Source organism: Entelurus aequoreus, linkage group LG27 (genome assembly GCF_033978785.1).
Source record: "Entelurus aequoreus isolate RoL-2023_Sb linkage group LG27, RoL_Eaeq_v1.1, whole genome shotgun sequence".
In the NCBI taxonomy this organism is placed as follows: Eukaryota; Metazoa; Chordata; class Actinopteri; order Syngnathiformes; family Syngnathidae; genus Entelurus; species Entelurus aequoreus.
In genome coordinates this window covers 28,244,321-28,267,465 of record NC_084757.1, presented here as the reverse complement: position 1 = coordinate 28,267,465, position 23,145 = coordinate 28,244,321, and the positions used below count along the sequence as shown (strand labels likewise).

Genomic DNA, 23,145 nt, shown 5'->3' with positions numbered 1-23,145 from the left:
TAAAAAATGCATCTCAATGTTCGCTTTTTTCCCCAACATCATCACTGATTATTACTCACTGACTTCATGAGAGCCAACAAACATAATAAAACATCACTTACTGTACAAGGTCAGCTGTCATTAGGATGCCGATTGATACAATCCTGTTACCGTCTTGTTTAAATGAAGAATGACTCATAAATCTCTCGAAGAAAATGGGGGTGGTACCAAACGTCTTGTCGTGTCGTTATCGCCGTTTGCGTGTCAAAGTGTACCAACATGTCGGGTTACATCCTCCTCCTTCTACTGTCAAGGTGTGAGGCATGATTTGTGATCTACAATAAACTTGCACGAGCAGGGAAGCGAGGAAAGGGGTTACCACTCGATGATGTAAACATAGGCACACAGCTTGTGATCACGGCACAGCTAAAAATAGTTCACCTGCGTGAGCGCCTATAACAACAATACCACTATTACTAGTCCTAGGTACTTATTTTGTGCATTACCAAGACATTATAGAGTATAGTGTCGGTAATAGCTAGCTAGTAACTAGCGCAGTAATTGCTAGTAGACAACTAGCACGCGACTCACTACCTGAAAACTGGCATGCAAATCGCTCGCTGACAACTGGTGCGCTAATCGCTAGCTGACAACTGGTGCACTAATAGCTAGTTGACAACCAGCGTGCTAATTGCTAGCTGAAAACTGGTGCACTGATCGCAAGCTGACTATTGGCACACTCATTGCAAGCTGACCACTGGAGAGCTAATCGCTAGCTGACAACAATCGTGCTAATCACAAACTATCTTAAATGTTGAGATTAAGTACAATTATGTAATAATTATTTATTCACAAAGTACAGTGAGTAAGGTGGCCATGCCATTGCCAGTTTTAAACTACACTACAGTGTGTTGGAGCAATGTTAATGTGTTTTTAAAGACACATAAATTAGTGAGAAAATTGAATGGGGAATATAAAAAAATATATAACAGTCAATAAACCAATAATTTCTCGACCCCCTCTAATACCTCCGCGGACCCCTGTTAGAGATAAAGTGAGGCGCTCAAAGTAGAACCATTGGGTGGACCGAGAACACACTGGAGAGATTATGTCTTGCAGCTGGCCTTGGAATGCCTCGATAACCGCCAGTGTAACTAAAAGCGGTTGTGGTAGATTTCGATGTCTGGGCTTTCCTACTAAGAACCAAGAAAATGGTTGGCCCTTTAACTAATATGTAACTAGCATAGAGTAGAGGCCAAAAGTTTGGACACACCTTCTCATTCAATGCGTTTTCTTTATTTTTCATGACTATTTACATTGTAGATTGTCACTAAAGGCATCAAAACTATGAATAAACACATGTGGAGTTATGTACTTAAACAAAAAAGAAGCATGCCAAGAGTGTGCAAAGTAGTAATCAGAGCAAAGGGTGGCTATTTTGAAGAAACTAGAATATAAAATATGTTTTCAGTTATTTCACCTGTTTGTGTTAAGTACGTAACTCCGCATGTGTTCATTCCTAGTTTTGATGCCTTCAGTGACAATCTACAATGTAAATAGTCATGACAATAAAGAAAACGCATTGAATGAGGAGAAGGTGTGTCCAAACTTTTGGCCTCTACTCTATATGTCAGAGAGATGTCATCATCATCACTTTTCTTTTTTGTGTGTGTTTTGGTTTAGCAAAATGCTTGTGGACTGATTCGATGCTCTAATTAGTTTTTTCTTTCTGTAATCTAGAGTCAGCTGAGAGAAGCAATTCGGGACATGGTTCTCAGATGTTCCCAGACGCTGTTTATCTTTGACGAGGCTGAGAAGCTTCACCCAGGTCTCATCGACGCAATCAAGCCTTACATGGACCACTATGACAATGTAGACGGCGTCAACTACCGGAAGGGCATATTCCTCTACCTCAGGTTGGTTCCACCTGCAATGGGCCTTACTTACTTACTTACTTAGGCCTTTAAATTCCCTAAGGAACATAGGCCATTGATGAAACTCCTCCATCCCCTTCGGTCTTGTGCCCTCCGCTCCAGTTGTTGCCATGACAGCCCTTGCGCCTTCATCTCCTGCTCTGTGGTTCTTCTCCAGGTGGCTCTAGGCCTTCCTCTCTTCCTCTTGCCTTGCGGGTTCCATGTTAGAGCATGTTTTGTGATTGATGTATTGTGTCTACGCAGTGTGTGGCCGATCCAGTTCCATTTCCTCCTCCTGATTTGTGTTTCAATTGTGTCTTGTCTAGTGAGGTCCCACAGGTTGGCATTGGAGATGGTGTTAGGCCAGTAGATACCTAGGAGGCGACGGAGGCAGCGGTTGAAGAATGTCTGTATTTTGTTGAGTATGTTGCCTGTGATCTTCCAGGTTTCTGAACTATAGAGTAAGGTGGATTTAACGTTTGAGTTGAAGATTTGCAGTTTGGTCTTGAGTGATATGTTTTTTGCTTTCCAGATTTTATTTAGGATAGTGAATATGGTCCTTGCTTTTCCAATTCTGGCACTGACATCCTCCTCCGTTCCTCCGTCCACAGCAGTAATGCTTCCTAGGTATGTAAAGGTGGCAACCTCGTCTAACTGGTTATGATCCATGTTTATTGGGGAGTTGTTGTTGATACGCATTAACTTAGTTTTTGATGTGTTGATTTTGAGTCCAAGCGATGCAGCTGTTGTTTCCAGTTTGCATGATTTCTCCTGGTGTGTGTGTGCTAGGAGTGCTAAATCATCAGCAAAATCCAGGTCTTTCAACTGCTCGGTCAGGCTCCACCGTATGCCGGTTCGGTTATTGCTTGTTGTTTGTGTCATGGTCCAGTCTACACAGAGGATGGACAGGGAGGGCGAGAGCATGCATCCCTGCCGCACCCCAGTCAGGACCTCGAAGGGCTCTGACAGGCAGCCTTCATGGAGGACACGACACTGCTTCCCTCGGTAGGTGTTCTTGATAAGGTTGATCAACTTTGGGGGAATGCCATAGTGAGCCATCACTCTCCACAGCATCTCCCGATCCACACTGTCAAAAGCCTTTTCAAAATCAATGAAGTTGACATAGACAGGAGAGTTCAATTCAATTGACTGTTCAATGATAATCCTGAGTGTGGCTATTTGATCTGCACAGGATCGGTTGTTCCTGAAACCAGCCTGGTTTTCCCTCAGTTTCCCATCGACTGCCTTTTGGATTCTCTCCAGTAGGATGCGGTTGAGCACCTTCCCTGGCGATGAAAGCAGCATTATGCCCCTGTAGTTCTTGCACTCCCTGAGGTCTCCTTTCTTGGGAATCTTGACAATGATGCCATCTCTCCAGTCTGATGGGACATTTTCTTCCTCCCAGATGGTTTGCATGAGTTGGTAGAGCATGCTGGCGGAGGTTTCGATGTCTGCCTTTAGGGCTTCAGCTGGGATCTCATCCGGCCCCTCTGCCTTGCCTCCTCTCAGGGCCCTGATGGCCATTTTGATTTCTGTCTTGGTGGGAGGGTTGCAGTTTATTCCCAACAGGTCTGTGGCTGGTGGGATCTCTGCTGTCAGTTGGGGGGGTTGTCTATTGAGCAGTTCTCTGCTGTCCATCTCTTTAGTTGATCCTCCTTGTTTGTGAGTAGTGTACCCTGTGTGTTTTTGATGTGTGATTGTGACTGTTGAAAACTTGCCTATGAGTTTTTTTGTAGTTATGTAAAGTTCTTTGAGATTGTTTTTCCCTGCTGCCTGTTGTGCCAAATCCTCAATGTACTTATTTTTGTCCTTTCTGACACTTTTCTTCACTTCTTTGTTTGCTGCTTCATATTCTTTCTGTGCTGTGGCCTTTGTTGCTCTGGTTTTGCTTCTATTTAGTACCTCATTTTTTCCCCTTCTCTCACCTTCTTTCTTTGAACGTTTCCATGGAAAGCCACGGTTTATTTCCCTTTCTTCTCCCAACCACTTCTCGACATGTCTCTTTCCATATTGTTTTCAGACTATTCCATTTATCCTCCACTGATGTAGGAGTTTCTTGCAGACCTTGTATGGCTTGGAAGCGGTTGTGTAGTGTGACTTTGTACAGTTCTGATGTTCCTATATCTTGAAATTGCTGTATGTTGAATTTGACTCTTCCTTCTCTATGTGTTGTGCGTTTTAATTTCAGCTGGATTTTTGCTGTAAGTAGGCGATGGTCTGATCCAGCGTCAGCTCCCCTTTTCACTCTGACATCCAGCAATGAGCGTCTAAACTTTTGGCTAATGCAGATGTGGTCGATCTGGTTTTCCGTTACATGGTCAGCAGACACCCAGGTTGCAATGGGCCTTATATTGTACAAAACCCAAAACCTGTGAAGTTGGCACGTTGTGTAATTCGTAAATAAAAACAGAATACAATGATTTGCAAATCCTTTTCAACTTAAATTCAATTGAATAGACTGCAAAGACAAGATATATATTGTTCGAACTGAGAAACGTAATTTATTTTTGCAAATAATCATTAACTTAGAATTTAATGGCAGCAACACATTGCAAAAAATTTGGCACAGGGGCATTTTTACCACTGTGTTACATGGCCTTTCCTTTTAACAACACTCAGTAAACGTTTGGGAACTGAGGAGACCAATTTTTGAAGCTTTTCAGGTGGAAATCTTTCCCATTCTTGCTTGATGTTGTCATGACTTGGACTTAGGCGTGGTTTGTTCTCCCTTGGTGCAAATGATTTGGACCGGACATGGAGTGAAGTTAAATACATGATTTAATAATAGACTATAAAAAGTATAAACAAAAGGCGGGGAACAAACTTGGCTAATAAAACAAAACTAGCACAAAGGCAGAACTATGGAAAAAAAGGAACAAACAAAAGGCGCTCACAGCGGAGGTACAAAAACAGTGGTTTGAATGAACAAAAAACTTACGTGGCAAGAAAAGAGCAGCATGAACTATGACCTGGACAGAGTAAGCAGCGTGTCAAGAGTGCAGAGCATGAATGTGACATCGCCAGGCCGACCAACAGAAAATGACAGGCTTAAATAGTCAAGTGGTGATTGAAAACAGGTGCATGAGTTCAAAAACAGGTGAAACTAATAAGTAGTCATGGAAACAAGACAAGCAAGAGTGCACAACTTGGAACTAAAAAGAGTCCAAAAAAGTAAACAGCACATGGCCAAACAAAAACATGATCAACAGACATGACAGATGTACAGCTTAAGTTGTTCAACAGTCTGGGGGTCTCCGTTGTGGTATTTTTTCTGCTTCATAATGCGCCACACATTTTCAATGGGAGACAGGTCTGGACTACAGGCAGGCCAGTCTAGTACCCGCACTCTTTTACTACAAAGCCACGTTGATGTAACACGTGGCTTTGCATTGTCTTGCTGAAATAAGCAGGGGCGTCCATGGTAACGTTGCTTGGATGGCAACATATGTTGCTCCAAAACCTGTATGTAATTTTCAGCATTAATGGTGCCTTCACAGATATGTAAGTTACCCATGTCTTGGGCACTATTACACCCCCATACCATCACAGATGCTGGCTTTTCAACTTTGCGCCTATAACAGTCCGGATAGTTAGTTTCCTCTTTGGTCCGGAGGACACGACATCCACAGTTTCCAAAAACAATTTGAAATGTGGAGTCATCAGACCACAGAACACTTTCCCACTTTGCATCAGTCCATCTTAGATGAGCTCGGGCCCAGCGATGTCCGGTGGCGTTTCTGGGTGTTGTTGATAAATGGCTTTCGCTTTGCATAGTAGAGTTTTAACTTGCACTTACAGATGTAGCGACCAACTGTAGTTACTGACAGTGGTTTTCTGAAGTGTTCCTGAGCCCATGTGGTGATATCCTTTACACACTGATGTCGCTTTTTGATGCAGTGCCGTCTGAGGGATCAAAGATCACGGGCATTCAATGTTGGTTTTCAGCCTTGCCGCTTACGTGCAGTGATTTCTCCAGATTATCTGAACCTTTTGATGATATTACGGACCATAGATGGTGAAATCCCTAAATTCCTTGCAATAGCTGGTTGAGAAATGTTGTTCTTTAACAGTTTGCTCATGCATTTGTTCACAAATTTGTTGACCCTGGCCCCATCCTTGTTTGGGAATGACTGAGCATTTCATTGAAGCTGCTTTTATACCCAATCATGGCATCCACCTGTTCCTGGTCGTTTCACCTGAGAGATTTTCTAAATAAGTGTTTGATGAGCATTCCTCAACTTTCTCAGTCTTTTTTGCCACGTGTGCCAGCTTTTTTGGAACATGTTGCAGGCATCAAATTCCAAATGAGCTAATATTTGCAAAAAATAACGAAGTTTTCCAGTTCAAACGTTAAATATCTTGTCTTTGCAGTCTATTCAATTGAATATAGGTTGAAAAGGATTAGAGAATCATTGTATTCTGTTTTTATTAACAATTTATTTAGCGTGCCAACTTCACTGGTTTTGGGTTTTGTATATAAAGCCTTAATGGAGGTGTTTTTTTTAGGGCAGAATAGTGCGGCTCCATTGTAAGCAGACTTTTGATCGCATTTATTTACTATTTGGAATCCTTTTTAAAAAAATACATCTGTCGTCATGTCTTTCATAATGATTGGGAACGATAGGCAAAATTCCCCTAAAAATGTGAAGTTCCCCTTTAATTTATAATACTCGCAGAGCTGTAATATGTCGAAAGAGAGGATAATTGGAGATAAGTCCACACAGGAAAACTTAGCATGTTAAATTTGCAAATATATATCCTGTTATTCCGGCATACTTTATTTTGTCAACTCAACAAAATTGTTGTACTGAGCAGCCAGTGCAGCGGCGTGTGCAGCCATTTTTTTCCCCTAAGTCACCATGGGATCCATTTCCTGTTTTATGGTTCTCACACTTCTTGTCTTTGCCATCAGTGTTGCGATGTCACAAAAATATGCAGATAAAAGGATGTTTGTTTATTTGTTTCAAATTGTTTTTGTATTTTCTTGCAGCTTTAGAGGCGTGTTTTGTAAAGTACATTTTCATTTATGCATATTTTGCCTGTGCCGGTGGACTCTGCAGTAATATTGGAGGCGCGACGATCAACGATGTTGCCTTGGACTTTTGGCACTCAGGTCAAAACCGAGAGGACATCGGGATGGAAGATCTGGAACATCGTCTCCGTGCTGAAACCATGGAGTCCCAAGGTATGTTTTATTTTTTTTTAGTCATCAGAAGTTTTAGTTACCGTATTTTCCGGACTACAAGCCGCTACTTTTTTCCAGCGCTTTGAACCCTGCGGCTTATTATTAAACGGTGCGGCTCATTTATAGATTTTTCTTCGCCAACGGCCATGATGTTTTATAATCAATAGTTTTCATATCACACCACAGACACTGAAAAGGTGTGTTGTTGATTGTGCTATGGCGCCATCTTTTAGGCTGTCCACTGTAGGTGCTGCGGGTTGACAATGTGCTTTGTGTTTTGTGGCGTCCATAGCGTTTCTGCTCAAAAGGATTCTTTATTCATCACTCCAAGCAACGTTTTTAAGTTTTACAATTTAACCAAAACAATTAGAATTTACTATAATGCCCCCTGAGTGATGTCTGTAGGAGTGTTTTCATACATATTTGTATGTGCTATCGTAATGTAATCAAGCTAGCGTTGTTAGCATTAGTGAATATGCTAACACATTTACGAGCCTCTGTGTTAGTATTATTAACTTACAATGGCATTATTTTTGTATTGTTTCAGTTTTGTAAATCTGTGAGTCTTTTTCGCTGATTGGAAAGCTCTGCAGCTAGTGGGTCTGTTTTGTTTGATCAGCCGTTTTACTGCCGTGTGACAGGCACCTTTTGAAAACAATTAAGGTATCTAAATGAGCGTTTACAAAACATTTTGTACTGCGGCTTATAGTCTGGGGCGACTAATATATGTAAAAATATTTTTTTCTTCTAAAAATTTGGTGGGTGCACCCTAAATACCGGTGCGCTCCATTGTCCGGAAAAAAATTGTTTTGGTTTACTTACAGGTGGGTTTGCACAGAGTGAGCTAATGTCAGGCCACCTCATTGACTTCTTCGTGCCCTTCCTACCTCTGGAGTACCGTCACGTCAAGCTGTGCGCCAAGGACGCTTTCACAGCTCGAGGCCTGGAGACGGACGACGCCACCCTGGACGAAGTGGCCAAGGCCATGCTGTATATTCCAAAAGAGGAGAGACTGTTCTCGGCCCAGGGATGCAAGTCCATACCTCAGCGAATCAACTTCTTTCTGCCCTAGAAGAGAGACCTGGAGGAGGTGTGGCGTTTCACGCTCTTTACAGGTGCAACCCGTCCGTGTCTGTCCAGGTCACAAAGAGGTCAGACAAGAGGACATTCTATGTGGGGAGAGCAGAGCGCCATTTGTTGCAGGGTGTCAAAGACGGGACACCTGGTCCTTTTAAGATGAAGAAAACATTGACACGTTTCACTATATCAGGGGTCGGCAACCCAAAATGTTGAAAGAGCCATATTGGACCAAAAATACAAAAACAAATCTGTCTGGAGCCGCAAAAAATTAAAAGCCATATTACATACAGATAGTGTGTCATGAGATATAAATTGAATTAAGATGACTTAAAGGAAACTAAATGACCTCAAATATAGCTACAAATGAGGCATAATGATGCAATATGTACATATAGCTAGGCTAAGTAGCATGTTAGCATCGATTAGCTTGCAGTCATGTAGTGACCAAATATGTCTGATTAGCACTCCACACAAGTCAATAACATCAACAAAACTCACCTTTGTGTATTCAAGCACAACGTTAAAAGTTTGGTGGACAAAATGAGACAGAAAAAGAAGTGGCATAAAAACACGTCCTAGAAAGTCGGAGAAAGTTATACTTGTAAACAAACTTCGGTGAGTTCAAGGACCGCCAAAATTAGTAGGACAAAGCGGCGCTCGCCAAATACTCAAATCAGTGAAGCATGTTTAATGTAAACAGTGTGCTTTATAACAATTAGGGAGGTTTGTGTCATGTTTGTCCTCCTACAGAAACCATATTAAAACAAAAACTTTTTTTTTTCCTCATCTTTTTCCATTTTTCATACATTTTTTAAAAAGCTCCAGAGAGCCACCAGGGCGGCGCTCTAGAGCCGCGGGTTGCCGACCCCTGCACTGTGCAAAAGTCCAGTCAAAGTTGTCATTTTGACAAAATATAACACAAACCTAATGGTGGGATCAAACGTTTGCTCGTATACACACCTCACCCAACTTTAGTGAGGTGTGCATTTATAGTAGGTAGTGACATTTAATTATGTCACTACTTACTAGTTACTATTTAGAAATGTACACGTGTGCTTTTTGAAGTTGGAGTTGTAGTCAATGTTAAATTATATTTTGCTTTTTTAAAACTATACAAAAAAAACACTGGATTGTTGTTGCAATGCACCCAAAGGGACATGTGTTTCTATTTATGAGGTCACTATGTTTATAAGTGTGAGAAAAATTAAGAAAAACATTTTTCAACCCTACTATGCTATCATCCATTGTTTTCAATGTTGTCAAAATAAATTGATTTGACCTCCTTTACCATTGTAAATAGTTTGAATTGTTATTTTAAATGTTAGATGCATCATTTAGGCCACACTTTGTCCTTGTGTCACATTGGTCTGTTTAAAGCACGTGAACATTGACATTAAACATCATAGGAAAAGCAAACTGTTTTGTTTCTTTGATGCACTACAAAAGACTTAGAAGTGGATAATTGCGTCTGTCACGCCAATTTTTAATTTTCTTCCCATTACAAAAACCTTCCTACCCCCCCCCACCACCACTCACCCCCCACCCCCTTCGCACTTCGTTTGACTCTTTTTTTTATAATATAGCGTTAACAAAACGTCTGTATTAATCGGACAAGTATTAATCTGACAAATTAACTTGAGGATATTCCTGACTGCACATTTGACTCGTGGACATATGCGGAAATTAATAACAGTGTACAATAAGTTAATTCATTATCAATCAACATTATTAAACTTTATTAAAACTAAATGTATTCGTTAAATTCAGTTTTTTTTAGTTCTTTGTGGAAGTGAACTAAATTAAAATGACATTTATGTGCACATATGTACCTCAGTGAAGTCAGATGACCCGTGGTCAGACAAACGACAATAGGGGGGGGTTACCCACATATGCGGTCCTCTCCAAGGTTTCTCATAGTCATTCACCGACGTCCCACTGGGGTGAGTTTTCCTTGCCCGTATGTGGGCTCTGTACCGAGGATGTCGTTGTGGCTTGTACAGCCCTTTGAGGCACTTGTGATTTAGGGCTATATAAATAAACATTGATTGATTGATTTAGAATAAGAACATAAAAATAAAGAAAAACCTTGGGTATTTCTTCAAGACTTTAAAATGAGGCAAAAAACTGCAATATAAACATAAGTGAATTCATTATCAATCAACATTATCAAACTTTATTAAAACTTAATTTATTCGTTAAATTCAGTTTTTTTTAGTTCTCTGTAAGTGAACTAAATTAAAATGACATTTATGTGCACATATGTACCTCAGTGAAGTCAGATGACCCGTGGTCAGACAAACAACAATATTTAGAATAAGAACAAATTACTTCTAGACCTCCACCCCAGATCCCACCTCACTCCTACCCACTTCTCTAAAGTGGGCTGGCTCAAGGTGGAGGACAGAGTTAAACAACTTGCACTGAGCCTAGTCTATAAAATCCGCTACACCTCCCTGATACCGAAGTACATGTCAAACTACTTAAGTGGACCCCGACTTAAACAAGTTGAAAAACTTATTCGGGTGTTACCATTTAGTGGTCAATTGTACGGAATATGTACTTCACTGTGCAACCTACTAATAAAAGTCTCAATCAATCAATCAAAAACATAAAAATAAAGAAAAACCTTGGGTATTTCTTCAAGACTTTAAAACGAGGCAAAAAACTGCAATGTAAAATGATTTTTTATTGTTTACAAATGTTTTGTTCCAAGCATTGCGCGAGCTGCACCTAAAGAATGGGGAACACAGATAAAGGACAAAGCGTCAATTATAATCACAAGTGGTGGTCACCTCAGAAGTAGACATGTTATAGTGAAAAGCTCTTAAACCACATCAAGGTACAAACCAATAAAGGTTATTAGATTATTATTTTTGAACCAGTTATTTTTTCCCCCAGCTTACATATTTCTTCAATCATTTTTTTTTATGGAGCAACATAGGTATGATACAATTCATTCACTTGTGTGTCATGGCATACCAGTACTGTATTCAGTTATTCTTTGATGACGCAGTCGATGGCCTGGACTGAGTTTCTGGATACCCTAAAGACTGGCTGAAGAATGCCCTGCAATAGGCCGCTCGCCTTGTCTGTCCAATAACAGAACCTCTGGCCATGCCTTTGGGGAAATTGAAGAAAAGCTCTTCAGATTACAGTTACTAATCCATCCATCCATCCATTTTCTACCGCTTGTCCCATTTTGGGGTCGCGGGGGGGTCGCTGTAGCCCAGGGGTGGGCAAATAATTTTTACCGGGGGCCGCATGAGCAACTCGAGCACTGCTGGAGGGCCACATCAACAATATTTGAATTAAATTTTGGTCAATATTATTTTTGATATATACCGTAAGATAAATAATAATAATAATAATAATAATAATACTTTTATTTAACCTAACTTAACTTTATACCAAAAGCACTGCTTTGGAAATCATTTGTACCCCTTTCAGAGATCACATTTAGTTCCCCTTAAACATCCTCATGTTGCACAATGAAATGTAAGCATAGGATGAAAGTGTGCATTCCTGTAACTTTCTCTAGTAACAGCATTCCATGATTAATATAAATAAATTAACATTAATAATAAATGAGAGTAAAATAAGCACACGTATGACTGAGGAGTCATAGTGTAACTTTGTGTGGTGTTTTGAGTTGTCCGACTTTTTGTGTGGCCATAAACGCACCAGTGGTTTAGTGGTATGCGTGTTGGTGACAGATGACAAATTGGTTTTGGTCTGGTTTGTACAGCAGAAAATGACTAATTTTTCGAGATAGAATTGTTTTTCTCATGTTTTTGGTGTGGTTATGGCCGAATATAAACAGTTTTGCTCAATAAAGTGATCGATACAATTCCTGGCCTCGAAGCATCTCGATAGACGTTACAATAATTGAACGGTGTTCAATTGAACGGTGTTCAATTGAACGGTGTTGACGAACACCGTTAGGGCCGCTTGTTGTCACTGTCACTCAAAGTTGCATTGCAAAATTACACAGAATAAATGTGTTTATTTTCTTTAGAATTCAGATGGGATTTGATTTGGTGCGCGGCATATATTTGCTGTGCGCAGAGGACGCTTGAGCAGTGCGCAATTGCGCAGGCGCGCACCTTAAAGGGAACGTTGCTTAGCAGTCCATGTCTTGTTGAAAACACGGCATTCATCATCAATTTTTCTCTTTTTAGCGTCTCGGGTGTAAACCGTGCATCACTTGTCGCTGTGCACCTTCACTCGCAGGTTACACACGGACATACGCCCATAAATAACACTTTTCAAAATAAAAGCAGCACAGTTGTATTGCGCGCACGACATAGATGTTTTTTCAACTTTATTTTGTAATTTGTGATTGCAGCTGTTCACATTCACTCACAATCACGCACGCGCATACGTCCACACGGAAGTAATACAAATAACGCTTTTCAAAACAAAAGCAGCACCGTTGTATTGCACACTCGACATAGATACTTTTTAAAATTTATTTTGTAATTCATGATTGGCCTCACGCGGGCCGGACAGGGACGCACAAAGGGCCGGATGTGGCCCGCGGGCCGCAGAATGCCCAGGTCTGCTGTAGCCTATCTCAGCTGCATTTGGGCGGAAGGCAGGGTACACCCTGGACAAGTCGCCACCTCATCACAGGCAGTTACTAATCATGATAAACAATACATCAGATATTTCAAGAAGTTGTCCTACCCTTCAATGCCAAAGCGCTCCATTAGAAGGACACACCACCAACGCCGGATTGACTGCATGTCCAGCTAGAGCAGATATAACAATGAGTTCATTATTTTTACCTCTCAGAGCCGCTTATTTTGAAATCTTTTAAATATCTAAATACTTACCACACTAGTGAAAAGTAGTGTCCGTACAGAGCCAGAGGGAGTACTAAAAATAGAAAATAGTAATTTTTAATGAAAAAAATATTTCTCTACTTTGTAATAATCTACTAAATTGATGAAAAGAGCCATCAACATCAATACTGGAAATGTGATGGATAGGAATATCTCTGGAAGCAATAATTGCAACCAAATATTTTTGTAATTTGATACTGTGTTTCACATCATTGTGGGGGAAGTTTAACCTACTCTTCTTCTTTAAAAATGCTCAACTTACCATGAGCATGAAAACACCACAGTTATTCCCCGAGGTCTGGCGTGGGATCTCCTGGTAATACACATTAGCACCATGAAAATGTATACAGCCTTTGGGTTTACTACAAGAAATTTACATTTTATAGAGTAAACCTATTACCTGCATGTCTTTTCCAGTGAGCTCACTCCAGCTTCCTGGGACGATGTGCTGTGCAATGCTCCTGCCGTAAAAAAGCCAAATGTGAATAAAATAAAATGCAATAAGCCACTTGGCATATTTAAACATGAAGACAAATTGTAAATAAACAAGTGAAAATTCTATTAGAACACTGCCAAAGCATGAACAAAATCACGTTTCACCAGTACTGCTCCATGACTCTGTGGTTGGGGACCCCTGTAGCACACCACTGGAACATGGCTAGAATGGGAACGTAGCCGAAAGAAGAACATGTCTAAAACATGAGCATAGCGGGGAAGGGAAAGATGACTAGAACAGAATCATAGCCAAAACCAGAACATGGCTGGAACAAAAAGTGGCCAAAATGGAACTGTGGCTAGGATTATTATAAAGCAGGGGTCACCAACGCGGTGCCCGCGGGCACCAGGTAGCCCGTAAGGACCAGATGAGTAGCCCACTGGCCTGTTCTAAAAATAGCTCAAATAGCAGCACTTACCAGTGAGCTGCCTCTATTTTTAAAAGTTGTTTTATTTACTAGCAAGCTGGTCTCGCTTTTCCGACATTTTCAATTCTAAGAGAGACAAAACTCAAATAGAATTTGAAAATCCAAGAAAATATTTTAAAGACTTGGTCTTCTTTTGTTTAAATAAATTCATTAATTTTTTTACTTTGCTTCTTATAACTTTCAGAAAGACAATTTTAGAGAAAAAATACAACCTTAAAAATGATTTTAGGATTTTTAAACACATATACCTTTTTACCTTTTAAATTCCTTCCTCTTCTTTCCTGACAATTTAAATCAATGTTCAAGTAATTTATTTTTTTTTATTGTAAAGAATAATAAATACATTTTAATTTAATTCTTCATTTTAGCTTCTGTTTTTTCTACGAAGAATATTTGTGAAATATTTCTTCAAACTTATTATGATTAAAATTTTTTTTAAAAAGTATTCTGGCAAATCTAGAAAATCTGTAGAATCAAATTTAAATCTTATTTCAAAGTCTTTTGAATTTCTTTTAAAAATTTTGTTCTGGAAAATGTAGAAGAAATAATGATTTGTCTTTGTTAGAAATATAGCTTGGTCCAATTTGTTATATATTCTAACAAAGTGCAGATTGGATTTTAACCTATTTAAAACATGTCATCAAAATTCTAAAATTAATCTTAATCAAGAAAAATTACTAATGATGTTCCATAAATTATTTTTTAAATTTTTTCAAAAAGATTCGAATTAGCTAGTTTTTCTCTTCTTTTTCTCGGTTGAATTTTGAATTTTAAAGAGTCGAAATTGAAGATAAACTATGTTTCAAAATGTAATTGTCATTTTTTTTGTGTTTTCTCCTCTTTTAAGCCGTTCAATTAAGTGTAAATATCATTCATTATTAATAATAACAGAGTTAAAAGTAAATTGAGCAAATTGGCTATTTCTGGCAATTTATTGAAGTGTGTATCAAACTGGTAGCCCTTCGCATTAATCACTACCCAAGAAGTAGCTCTTGCTTTCAAAAAGGTTGGTGACCCCTGTAAAAGGGACCTAAAGATGGCTCTGTACACCTCATCACCAAAACCAGATGGCCAAAGGGCAAACTGAGAGTCCAGCAAGAGAATTTCTCTCTTTGCCGGCCTCAACACCTACAATGGTCAATGCAGAAAGAGGCATAAATAATGTAATTGCACAAGAATTATAAGACATCTCCAGTATTTTTCTTTTCAACACTTACACAGAGAAGGTAATGCTCTGGCCCGTTGTGCTTGCTCCACGCTGGGAAGAGGAGTGCATCCTTTAGATGTGCATCCCTCTGTAGTAAACATTTATGAATATTTTAGAAAGAAATTTCAGATTAGTGTAGCTATTATCATTCAAATGTCATTGTACTCACTGGAAGGCTTGACATTGGATCGACGTCTTTGTGCTTCCACGTTGGTACAATATACATGTTGGCAATGAAGACATCTTTGCCCTGGAACACTTTTGAATCCAAAAACATGAGGATATGTGAGCTTTTATATTAACCATTGAATCAGATTTTTTAATGACTAAAAGCAGCCTCTGTTGTGCAGCTCTAAGAAATCCTACATGTCTCTGAGCAGCTTCCTGAACCAGCTGGAGGCAAGCATTTCCCATCTGTCATCACATTACAGATGTAACAAAGTTATACATATCCATGGAATAAGCAGTCAAGTGAAACAAACATAACAGTTACAGTACTGACCGTGGAGTCCATGTCTTTGGACAACCCGAGAGACCAAAACTCTTCTCGGGTTAAACACACCCCTCCCTCTTTAACGATCAGTTCCATAGCTGGACGATCGCAGGCCAAAACATACTCGAGCTGTTCATGAGAAAATTTTACATGACTCGACTTGAAGATAACCTTGGCCACTTCACAAAGCAATAATAATAATAATTATATTAGTACAACTAATAATTACAATATAATTTTATATATATATATATATATATATATATACACTACCGTTCAAAAGTTTGGGGTCACCCAAACCATTTTGTGGACTAGCCTTCATTTCTAAGAACAAGAATAGACTGTCGAGTTTCAGATGAAAGTTCTCTTTTTCTGGCCATTTTGAGCGTTTAATTGACCCCACAAATGTGATGCTCCAGAAACTCAATCTGCTCAAAGGAAGGTCAGTTTTGTAGCTTCTGTAACGGGCTAAACTGTTTTCAGATGTGTGAAAATGATTGCACAAGGGTTTTCTAATCATCAATTAGCCTTCTGAGCCAATGAGCAAACACATTGTACCATTAGAACACTGGAGTGATAGTTGCTGGAAATGGGCCTCTATTGGCTGCAAGCTCCCACAGGCAGGAGACTACGCTCCATCCAGACCCACACTTCCCGCCACCTGAACAGTTTTTTCCCCTCGGCCATCAGGCAAATGAACAAGAACTCCTAACAGCAGCTCCTTGAATTCCTTGAATCCCTTCTAAGTCTATCTGATAGCTCAGTCACAGCTCTTTTTATTACCAAATATGTGTTATATGTGTTTTATGTTGCACGATTGCACCAAGAAAAATTCCTAGTTTGTGAACCCGTTCTCAAACAATGGCAATAAAAACTATTCTGATTCTGATTCTGATTCTGATTCTGATACACCTATGTAGATATTGCACCAAAAACCAGACATTTGCAGCTAGAATAGTCATTTACCACATTAGCAATGTATAGAGTGTATTTCTTTAAAGTTAAGACTAGTTTAAAGTTATCTTCATTGAAAAGTACAGTGCTTTTCCTTCAAAAATAAGGACATTTCAATGTGACCCCAAACTTTTGAACGGTAGTGTATATATAAATATATATATAAATTATGCACTTTAGTGGCTCTTTCCCTTTCTGATTATGGCCATGGGTAAGTGAAACACCAAAATATAAAGAATACCTCCTTCACATTTGCTGCTGTCTTTTTTGGGAATGTTCTTGCTTCAACCCACTTGGTGAAACAATTGGTCAAAGTGAGACAATATCTGTTCCCCTTAGACGACTTTTTCACAGGTCCAAAGAGGTCCACACCTAGAGCATGAATTCCAGTTCTCAGTTTAGCAAATATTTGAATGTGGACTGACTTTTTGTATAGTTGTGCGTGAAAAGGTGAGGGATGTGTGAATAAACCCACTCACCAACCATGTACCAAGGTGATACGACCTTGATGGGCTTCAGCTCAGGCGCCTCGGTCTTTAAATTTTCAAAGCGCTGGCAGTCAGGACATGTGCGCACCTAAAAGTAGTAATAAAGGGAAACATATTGTAGATATGACTTGATTCCACCCCTGGGAAAGTTTACGCCAAGGTACTGGAAAGGAGGGTCCGGCCGATAGTCGAACCTCAGATTCAAGAGGAGCAATGTGGATTCCGTCCTGGTCGTGGAAGAACTGACCAACTCTTTACGCTTGCGGGAATCCTGGAGAGGGCCTGGGAGTATGCCTATCCAGTCTACATGTGTTTTGTGGATTTGGAGAAGGCGTATGACCGCGTCCCTCGGGAGATCTTGTGGGAGGTGCTGAGGGAGTACGGAGTGAGGGGAACCCTGCTGAGGGCCATCCAATCTCTGTACAACCAAAGCGAGAGTTGTGTCCGGGTGCTTGGATGTAAGTCGGATCCGTTTCCAGTGGGGGTTGGTCTCCGCCAGGGCTGCGCTCTGTCACCTATCCTGTTTGTGATTTTCATGGACAAGATTTCTAGGCGGAGTCGTGGCCATGGCGGAGAGGGTATACGTCTCGGGGGGCTAAAGGTTGCGTCACTGCTGTTTGCAGATGATGTGGTCCTGATGGCACCTTCGGTTCGTGACCTTCAGCTCTCACTGGATCGGTTCGCAGCCGAGTGTTCAGCGGCTGGAATGAGGATCAGCATCTCCAAATCTGAGGCCGTGGTTCTCAGCAGGAAACCGATGGTTTGTACAGTCCGGGTAGGGGACAAGACTCTGTCCCAGGTGGAGGAGTTTAAGTATCTCGGGGTCTTGTTCACGAGTGAGGGAAAGATGGAGAAGGAAATCAGCCGGAGAATCGGAGCAGCTGGGGCAGTATTGCAGTCTCTCTGCCGCACTGTTGTGCCGAAACGAGAGCTGAGCCAGAAGGCAAAGCTCTCGGTCTACCGAGCTATCTACATTCCTACTCTCACCTATGGTCATGAAGTGTGGGTAATGACTGAAAGAATAAGATCGCGGATACAAGCGGCCGAAATGAGTTTCCTCAGAAGGGTGGCTGGCATCTCCCTTAGAGATAGGGTGAGAAGTTCAGTCACCCGAGAGAGACTCGGAGTAGAGCCGCTGCTCCTTCGCTTGGAAAGGAGCCAGCTTAGGTGGTTCGGGCATCTCGTGCGGATGCCTCACGAGCGTCTCCCTAGGGAGGTCCTCGTTGCACGTCCCCCGCGGCAGGCCAAGGACCAGATGGGGGGATTACATCTCCTCTCTGGCCTGGGAACGCTTCGGGATTCCCCAGGAGGAAGTCGCAAATGTTGCTCTGGAGAGGGAAGTCTGGGGGTCTCTGCTGGAGCTGGTGTCCCCGCGACCCGATTCCGGATAAGCGGTTGAATATGGATGGATGGATGGATTTGATTCCACAACACTTTGCAACCTACTACTAACTACTAACCTGAGTGTTTCAACTAAAAATAAAAATTAAAAGCAAATATATTCCTTCTAGGAGCTTGCTTACCCAATCCAATGTGTCCTGTGTGATGGACCGCCAATAAAACCGGGGAGCAATCTTCGCTTGCATCCTCTGTGGTCCAAAATGGCCTGCATAGGCTTTGGTTAACACAGTCACTTTCTCCTCCTCTGTCAAAATGACCCTTCTGTTCCCATGGTACAGGACCTCTTCTACACACACACAATATTGTAGTGAAATGGTTTCAACAATAATGTTGATTTAAAGTACAGACATTCAACAGTATTACATATTAATTAATATTAGTGAAATGGTTTCAACAATAATGTTGATTTAAAGTACAGACATTTAACATTATTACATATTAATTAATATTAGTGAAATGGTTTCAACAATAATGTTGATTTAAAGTACAGACATCTAACATTATTATATATCAATTAATATTAGTGAAATGGTTTCAACAATAATGTTGATTTAAAGTAGTACAGACATCTAACATTATTATATATCAATTAATATTAGTGAAATGGTTTCAACAGTAATGTTGATTTAAAGTACAGACATTTAACATTATTATATATTAATTAATATTAGTGAAATGGTTTCAACAATAATGTTGATTTAAAGTAGTACAGACATTTAACATTATTATATATCAATTAATATTAGTGAAATGGTTTCAACAATAATGCTAATTTAAAGTACAGACATTTAACATTATTATATATTAATTAATATTAGTGAAATGGTTTCAACAATATTGTTGATTTAAAGTACCGACATTTAACATTATTATATATTAATTAATATTAGTGAAATGGTTTCAACAATAATGTTGATTTAAAGTAGTACAGACATTTAACATTATTATATATCAATTAATATTAGTGAAATGGTTTCAACAATAATGTTGATTTAAAGTACAGACATTTAACATTATTATATATCAATTAATATTAGTGAAATGGTTTCAACAATAATGTTGATTTAAAGTACAGACATTTAACATTATTATATATTAATTAATATTAGTGAAATGGTTTCAACAATAATGTTGATTTAAAGTACAGACATTTAACATTATTATATATTAATTAATATTAGTGAAATGGTTTCATCAATAATGTTGATTTAAAGTACAGACATTTAACATTATTATATATTAATTAATATTAGTGAAATGGTTTCAACAATAATGTTGATTTAAAGTACAGACATTTAACATTATTATATATTAATTAATATTAGTGAAATGGTTTCATCAATAATGTTGATTTAAAGTACAGACATTTAACATTATTATATATTAATTAATATTAGTGAAATGGTTTCAACAATAATGTTGATTTAAAGTAGTACAGACATTTAACATTATTATATATCAATTAATATTAGTGAAATGGTTTCATCAATAATGTTGATTTAAAGTACAGACATTTAACATTATTATATATCAATTAATATTAGTGAAATGGTTTCAACAATAATGTTGATTTAAAGTACAGACATTTAACATTATTATATATCAATTAATATTAGTGAAATGGTTTCAACAATAATGTTGATTTAAAGTACAGACATTTAACATTATTATATATTAATTAATATTAGTGAAATGGTTTCAACAATGATGTTGATTTAAAGTACAGACATTTAACATTATTATATATTCATTAATATTAGTGAAATGGTTTCAACAATAATGTTGATTTAAAGTACAGACATTTAACATTACTATATATTAATTAATATTAGTGAAATGGTTTCAACAATAATGTTGATTTAAAGTACAGACATTTAACATTATTATATATTAATTAATATTAGTGAAATGGTTTCAACAATAATGTTGATTTAAAGTAGTACAGACATTTAACATTATTATATATCAATTAATATTAGTGAAATGGTTTCAACAATGATGTTGATTTAAAGTACAGACATTTAACATTATTATATATTAATTAATATTAGTGAAATGGTTTCAACAATAATGCTGATTTAAAGTACAGACATTTAACATTATTATATATTAATTAATATTAGTGAAATGGTTTCAACAATAATGTTGATTTAAAGTACAGACATTTAACATTATTATATATTAATTAATATTAGTGAAATGGTTTCATCAATAATGTTGATTTAAAGTACAGACATTTAACATTATTATATATTAATTAATATTAGTGAAATGGTTTCAACAATAATGTTGATTTAAAGTAGTACAGACATTTAACAGTATTATATATTAATTAATATTTTTTGCACGTTACCACGAAGACATATGTTCCCAGCAGCGGCCCTAACACTCCGCTTGAAATGTTGCGAAGCCTGCTGGTGTTTGACATAAGTCCCCTGGGAAAGATAAAGACAAATATCATTCAGTGACACCACCATTTTCAGGAGATTTGGATTCTATCGATTGCTGTCAATGACGCAAGAGGAAATGACGTAAGTAACAGGAAATGACGTAAGCGGAAATGACCCCGGAAGTAAATGGGGGGTAGGAAGGTTTTTGTAATGGGAAGAAAATTGGCGTGACACGTCCTTTTTTAACAATTGCACTCAAAAACAGTAAATATAGAAAATATACAGTTAAATTGAGGCACTTTAATGTATACTATGTCCATCCTTTTAAACCATAAACAAAACATGTTAAAGTAAAGACAATAAAATGGGATGATCCATCCATCCGTTTTCTACCGCTTGTCCCTTTTGGGGTCGCGAGGGGTGCTGAAGCCTATCTCAGCTGCATTCGGGTGGAAGGCGGGGTACACCCTGGACAAGTCGCCAGCTCATCGCAGGGCCAACACAGATAGACAGACAACATTCACACTCACATTCACACACTAGTGACAATTTAGTGTTGCCAATCAACCTATCCCCAGGTGCATGTCTTTGGAGGTGGGAGGAAGCCGGAGTACCCGGAGGGAACCCACACAGTCACGGGGAGAACATGCAAACTCCACGCAGAAAGATCCCGAACCCGGGATTGAACTCAGGACTACTCAGGACCTTCGTATTGTGAGGCACATGCACTAACCCCTGTACCACCGTGCTGCCCACAATGGGATGATTTTTTTTTAATTTTTATTTTTTTATCATTTACAATGGGATGATGGATGGGATGATAAAAAATAAATTTAAAAAATATATGTGAATGTATAAAATGGGCTTATCTCAAACATAATTAGGGTTTTTTCTAATTTTAACAATTTTCAAAGATTTTGTAAATCATTCAACCAAATTAAGTAATTGCGTTAGAAAGATAGTTACGGTAACAACGGCACTCACTATGAGACGTTTAGCTACTGTATGACACTTTTCGGTATTTTTTATACAGCATTTTCCTTGTGACAAATTATTACGAACAGTAGATACTTTAAAGGCCTACTGAAAGCCACTACTACCGACCACGCAGTCTGATAGTTTATATATCAATGATGAAATCTTAACATTGCAACATATTAAGATTAAAGATTAAAGTACCAATGATTGTCACACACACACTAGATGTGGTGAAATTTGTCCTCTGCATTTGACCCATCCCCTTGGGGAGCAGTGGGCAGCAGCAGCGCCGCGCCCGGGAATCATTTTGGTGATTTAACCCCCAACTCCAACCCTTGATGCTGAGTGCCAAGCAGGGAGGTTATGGGTCCCATTTTTATAGTCTTTGGTATGACTCGGCTGGGATTTGAACTCCAACCTACCGATCTCAGGGCGGACACTCTGAACACATGCCAATATGGCCGGGTTAACTTATAAAGTGTAATTTTAAATTTCCCGGGAAACTTCCGGTTGAAAACGTCTAGGTATGATGACGTTTGCGCGTGATGTCAATGGTTGAAGCGGAAGTATTGGTACACCATTATATCCCAATACAAACAGCTCTGTTTTCATCGCAAAATTCCACAGTATTCTGGACATCTGTGTTGGTGAATCTTTTGCAATTTGTTTAATGAACAATGGAGACTGCAAAGAAGAAAGCTGTAGGTGGGATCGGTGTATTAGCGGCTGGCTGCAGCAACACAACCAGGAGGACTTCGAGTTGGATAGCAGACGCGCTATCCGACGCTAGCTGCTGACCGCATCGATGATCGGGTGAAGTCCTTCGTTGCGCCGTCGATCGCTGGAACGCAGGTGAGCATGGGTGGTGATGAGCAGATGAGAGCTGGCGTAGGTGGAGAGCTAATGTTTTTAGCATAGCTCTGTGAGGTCCCGTAGCTAAGTTAGCTTCAATGGCGTCGTTAGCAACAGCATTGCTAGGCTTCGCCAGGCGGTACAGCATTAACCGTGTGCCTATCTTGCCGATTGTATTGTACCATATGTCCCGGCAAGAAATCTGCGTTCAAAGAACTCCGGCTTATTAGTGATTCCCAGAGCCCAAAAAAAGTCTGCGGGCTATAGAGCGTTTTCTATTCGGGCTCCAATACTATGGAATGCCCTCCCGGTAAAAGTTAGAGATGCTACCTCAGTAGAAGCATTTAAGTCTCATCTTAAAACTCATTTGTATACTCTAGCCTTTAAATAGACTCCCTTTTTAGACCAGTTGATCTGCCGTTTCTTTTCTTTTCTTTTCTACTCTGCTCCGGGGTGGA

General features: G+C 39.2%; 1 protein-coding gene across 1 annotated transcript in view; it reads left to right on the top strand.

Annotated features, from left to right (window-relative positions):
- tor3a (torsin family 3, member A) overlaps nucleotides 1-9,564 on the top strand; it is a 32,694-nt gene extending 23,130 nt beyond the window's left edge. Inside the window, exons 4-6 of the mRNA XM_062038366.1 lie at nucleotides 1,720-1,895; nucleotides 6,953-7,077; nucleotides 7,902-9,564. Coding sequence (XP_061894350.1) covers nucleotides 1,720-1,895; nucleotides 6,953-7,077; nucleotides 7,902-8,149 — 549 coding nt within the window. The 3' untranslated portion in view covers nucleotides 8,150-9,564. The remainder of the gene's footprint in view (nucleotides 1-1,719; nucleotides 1,896-6,952; nucleotides 7,078-7,901) is intronic.
- Nucleotides 9,565-23,145: the final 13,581 nt, after the last annotated feature.